The sequence below is a fragment of the Populus euphratica genome, unplaced genomic scaffold (assembly GCF_000495115.2).
Source record: "Populus euphratica unplaced genomic scaffold, PopEup_1.0 scaffold3.1, whole genome shotgun sequence".
In the NCBI taxonomy this organism is placed as follows: Eukaryota; Viridiplantae; Streptophyta; class Magnoliopsida; order Malpighiales; family Salicaceae; genus Populus; species Populus euphratica.
The window spans coordinates 5083217-5088944 of NW_011499847.1; the positions used below are offsets into that span (position 1 = coordinate 5083217).

At 40.1% G+C, this 5728-nt stretch overlaps 1 protein-coding gene across 1 annotated transcript; it reads right to left on the minus strand.

Annotated features, from left to right (window-relative positions):
- Nucleotides 1-1707: 1707 nt before the first annotated feature.
- LOC105109687 (receptor-like protein kinase HAIKU2) lies at nucleotides 1708-5450 on the minus strand. Its single transcript, XM_011004473.1, has 2 exons — nucleotides 2424-5450; nucleotides 1708-2324 (listed from the first exon to the last, which is right to left on the minus strand). The coding sequence occupies exons 1-2, from the start codon at nucleotides 4984-4986 to the stop codon at nucleotides 1921-1923; spliced, it is 2967 nt and encodes a 988-aa protein (XP_011002775.1). The 5' UTR covers nucleotides 4987-5450; the 3' UTR covers nucleotides 1708-1920.
- Nucleotides 5451-5728: the final 278 nt, after the last annotated feature.

The following is a 5728-nucleotide window of genomic DNA, read 5'->3' on the forward strand; positions in this document are numbered from 1 at the left end:
CCATATGCTGAATCGACAAGAAAATTAGCTAAGAAATTCATTCTGCAAATACCAGTTAAAGAAGCTCACTTAAGCCAACTCCCCACTCTTTTTGTGACTGAGCCTCCAGCTCAGAAGTTCACTTACCTTTAGAACTGCCTCTGCCCATGCCCTATGAAATCCCAAGCAGACATCATAGGAATGCAAACATCATGTCTCCCCAGCAACATAATTTGACTGTGTTAAATCGATTGCTGTTTCACACCTTCGAACTTCGAAGATGCAACCACCACAGAAACAATCGAAATTTAACAAAGAGATCAAATTGCGGGAATTGGCTAGAACATAGCGTGTTAAAAGAATCAGACCAGAGAGAAAATCAAGGATGGTTTCATATAGCACTAGGCCATCGTTTATTTTTCTGAAAAGATTACTTGCTTTCCAAACAAAGCTTGCAAGTGTAGTGTTGATGTGTCGTATTTCATCAACATTTTCTAATAGGGAAAAACCCCTTGTTCACAAAGTAATGATTTTCTATCCTTGCAAATGCCTGTAGCAGGCAGATAAAGCATGCCGCAATTCAAACATGTAAATACAACATATTACAAAAACGTAAACAGTTCCAAAAGAGAGATATAGAGACTCATTCAACCCCCTTCCAAACAACACTTAATAAAAGACTAAATCATATTACAAAGACTAAGACAAGTGAAAGACTGCTTCTTTCAACATGCACGATCAATTACACAATCCCAATTATCAAAAACACAATAAACGAAGACAACCCAGAAGCAAAGAACACGTGAACACAGAGATTTATAAATAGAAAGGCAAACTTTATGGACCATGGCTACTTACATGCCCAGTCGGATTTTATGATTGTTCATGGTAAATTGTGTGAAGATCAGAAACTTCAAAAACCAGTCGCATAAGGCTCTATGTTTCCATAAAGATTCCCATTTAAGACCACTGACTCCTTGGCTGGTTCCATGTGTAGCCCCACTTGCCTGGGATCCATGCTTGTTATTAAGATTTCTCACACTTAACATTAAAGGGTTCTGTTTTCCAGCGAAGTCACAAAAACATTAATGAAGTACAAGTGTTTTCTGTATATAAAATTTAAAACCAAAAACAGATGGAGATGGTACTCACTGATGGAAAAACAAGAGAGTGAAAGGGGATGGAGAGTGAGGGAATGGAAGGGAGTGTGAAAGTGAGGAGTGAATTGGTGAAACCTACTAAACTCATGATTTGGTGGGCATAATTGGTACGGGAAATGTTTTGGATAGCTTTCAAGGATTTATGTTCTGATTCCAAGCCCGAATTTAAAATGAAATATGCCCATTTTTATTTCTATACCTTTGTATCTTATTTTTAATTTTAGCCCTTTCAGTTTTGTTTTATTCTGAGCCCAATTGGCAATTGCATTCTGGTCTTCTAACACTCTCTGTCAGTTCTTTTATTCTTGTTCTTAATTTTGACCTTTCATTGTAATGGCTATTGATTATTACGGTGCTGGTGGTAACTAGAACTGCAAAAAAGCAACTCCTAAAAACCAGTTTGTGGTTTAATGGCCAGAAAAATGATTTTTTCCCCAAGAACCTAGTTTCGACTTCATCCCTCTCCCCAAAGATCCAATCAAATTAAAGGGACGATTGTTCTTCTCAATTTTCTACAATCTTCGGTAAAAAATTATTCTTCTCAGTGTAATTCCCAAATGCGAAGTAGTTGTGTAGAGCCTGCCTTCTTTTGCACCCAACTATTTAGCATTTACTGCTTTGCACGAGAAAATATATCACATTCTTGATATAAAAGTTACTATATAAATCTTACAAGCCTATATTTAAGCCTATTCCACTTTCACAAGCTCAAAGTTACAGGTTTATTGCATAAAAACAACCTACGAGGTCAAGCTCCCATAAAAAAAACTGACCTCCTGCTCTAACTGCTTGGATCAGATATGCTACCTGTGCTCACTTTCTCCTTTGAACAACTTCCACTTACTTTATCGACAACAACGTCTGTGAGTTGAAGAGGCTCAACCTCTTCCAGCATATGAACTACCATTCTCATTGAGGGTCTAAGTGCTGGGATTTTTGATGTGCAGTGAATAGCAATTCTCAACATTTTGATGGCATCCTCCTTGTATACCTCTGAGATGTTTGAGTCCACCACTTGAAGCGCACTCTCTTTGCTCTCCAGTTTGCTGCAAACCCAGTACACTATGTCCTTGTTTTCTCCAAATTCCGGTTCTGTAGGCCTTTTTCCTGTCACCAGCTCCATCAGGACTACACCAAAGCTGTACACATCACTCTTCTCATTTACCTTGCATGTGTATGCATACTCTGTGCATCCCAGTTCAGAAACAACCAAATTAGCAAAATCATCTATAAACAAAACAGAGTAAAACAAACAAGGAAAGGCAAAACATGAGAGAAATTTACCAGGAGCCATGTATCCGTGAGTTCCAGCAATGACATGAGTCCAATCCCCTTGACCACCAGCCTGCACGATCTTTGCTAGTCCAAAATCAGCAATCCTAGGCTTCCACTCTTCATCCAAGAGAATATTACTCGACTTCACATCCCTGTGAATCACTGGTCTGTCAAATCCATGATGCAAGTACTCCAATCCCCTTGCAGCCCCGGCAGCAATTGAATACCTCAACTCCCACCCCATCTTGATCTTGTGACAAGAGTGTAGCCGATCCCACAAGCTTCCATTAGGTAGATATTCATAGACCAACAGGTTGCAATCATCACTTGTGATGCTACAGTATAGCTTCACCACATTCACATGCCTCACATTACTCAATGTGGCAACCTCAGCATCATACTCTGGCGACCGCGAATTCATCTTTGTCAGCATGGCTGAGCTGCTCCTGAAACCTGTCCGGTCGATGGAATTTGTTGTCCAGATATGTTTTACAGCCAGTTCATTGCCATTATCAAGCACAACTTTGTACACGTTTCCTGATCCACCTTTGCCAATCAAATTCTCGGATTTGATGGCATCGATAACATCACTTTCATTGAAACTTAGTATCCTAAAAGATTTCATATTCCATGAACTCTGCTTCAATGGATGAGCAAGATTGTTTTGCCTCAATTTCAAGAACAAGAAACAACCAGAAAAGATTACCAAAACTAGCAACCCAGCAACAAAACAAGATAGAAATACTCGAAGCTGATTAGATGTCCTAGCATTGCGTGAACATGGTTGAAGATTCTTCAGATTTTGGCTACACAAACCTGGATTTCCATCAAAACCTTCACGAAAAGCCTCGAGAGAGAAAGAGTCGGGCACGGGACCGATCAACTGGTTATTTGATAGGTCAAGGTTGCTTAGTTTTAGATGTGACAAAGAAACTGGAATTTCATCAGAAAGTTTGTTGTTGGACAAATTCAAGGAGTTTAAAGTTGGCAAAGATCCAAGACTCTCTGGGATATTCCCAGAAAACGAATTGCCAGAGAGGTTTATATCAGTGAGAGAGACACATGAACCTAGTGAGTCTGGTATGTCACCGGAGAACATGTTTCCAGTCAAAACAAGACTGTTCAGTTTCTTCAATTCACCAATTGTTGAAGGGATTTCACCAGAAAATCTGTTTGAACTCAACTGGACTGACACTAATGAAGAAGTCTGAGAAATGGTAGAAGGCAATGTACCAGAAAACCGATTGTTAGCTAAATTTACTAGAGCAAGAGACTTTGCATTGCCGATATCAGGTGTCACAGGACCTTCAAATTGGTTCATACTAAAATCAACAATGAAAAGGTTTGGCATACCCCATATTCCGGCAGGAATAGAACCTGAAAGAGAATTCTTGCTTACACGAAAGCGTTCGAGAGACTTACAATTCGCATAGCTTTCTGGGACTTGGCCTGTGAAATTGTTTTGCAGAATCAGAAGATCAGTCATTTTGCCGTTCTTGCACATCTCTGGAGGAATAGGACCTGTCAAGAAATTCTCTGAAACATCAATGTAAGCAAAATCTGCCCACGAGCCTAGTTTTTGAGGAAGTGGACCGGTGAGCTTGTTCGTATAAAGAGAGAACTCTTCAAGGTACTTGAGTTCACCAAACTCATCAGGAATCTCGCCAGTGAATTGGTTTTCAAAGAGGTGCAAGGAAGCAAGGAGTTTCAAGGGTTTCAACTCCACGAGCTCACCTTCAAGCCTATTATTTGAAGCATCAAAATTCACTAGACTTGTAAGATTTCCAAACCCCGTAGGAAGTTTTCCTGTCAAGGAATTATTGTAAAGCTCAAGTTGCCAAAGCTTGCTGAGTTTCCCAATCCCCGCTGGGATCTCTCCGAACAACTGATTGTCCGAGAGTTCAAGATTTTCAAGCAGGGTAAGATTTGAAATGCCCTCTGGTATCTGCCCTTTAATGCTGCAGTTTGACAGATAAAGCCAGTACAACTTGTCAAGCTTTAAAAGCTCAACAGGAAATGAGCTTGTTACATCAAATGGATTGTCACCAAGGCTTAAAAAGGCAAGATTGGTAAGATTTTCCAATGAACGCCACGGAAAAGACCCCGAAAATCCACTGGTGTTTAAACTCAAGATCTTCAACTGTTGTAACGTAAACAAGTCAGGCACCTTCCCAGCAAACGAATTGTTACCCAAATCCAAGACCTGCAAGCTTGTACAATGTTTCAAGTCCTCGGTGATGCCACCATGCAAAAAATTTGACCCCATTGAGATTTTCTCTAGCGATCGTAGTCCACAAATTGCATCAAATGGAAGAACACCCTCTAGTTGTTGTTGAGGAAGATTGATTTCGGTGACAAATCCATTCTCGTTACAAACAATTCCAGTGAAGTTGCACACTGAATTTTCCCGTGTCCATGTTGTGAACACGTTTGTTTTTGAATGTTGAACTGCAGACTTGAACTTCAAAAGTATTTGAAACTGATCATCTGATTTTGTCGGAGAAATGAGCATGATCAATGTTAGATAGAAAAATAGCGAAGAAAACCATTGCCAGAAATATTGAACCGACATTTCGTCCGATGAGGTCTAGGAATGGTGGGGGGTTCAGGAGGGAGTGATGTGCTCTTCTGGTTAGTCTATGGAGGAAGAGAAGCGTGGAAATGTAATGCAGAGTAAACTGAACTATCACATAGTTCGGCACGAGGTGGGCTTGAATTTTGAGGCCGGTTCACATGAGACAGAACATAATTTAGTTGAAGAGATAATGATATTCCACGTAGCGAGTCCAACCTTGAAGAGTTTACCATGGAATTATTATTTAGCTGTTAAGGATAAAAGCAATAATAACTCATTTTTGGGATCTCTGTGGTTGTTCCGCCAAGATGAGCAACTCTTCTTACTTTCTAGTTGGGGGCAAGGAAAGGGATGTTGAGCGGGAGATGGGACCTTATGGCCGCCGAGGTTGACTTATGAATGGAGGAGGACTATATGGCTGCCGCTTGGGGAAAATTTGGTATTAAAGACTGTTGACTGGTACTAGCTTTTTATATTCGTCCACCTTTTGGATGTTGTGGCCTTGTAGGGTGGATGATCCTCGTGTTTCTTTCTTTTGTCTACCTTGTTGATGTAACATCACTTTATTAACACCGACTTGGAAGATCGAAATGGCCAATCACACAAGCCCACCACATATAACCGGGATCTTGCTGAGTTTCAAGGTTTTTTTTTTTTAAGGTCTTGATTAAATAAATTCCGTCCAATTTTTATTTTTATGTGGAAAAAACTACGTTATTTTCAGAGGGTAGACTCAATT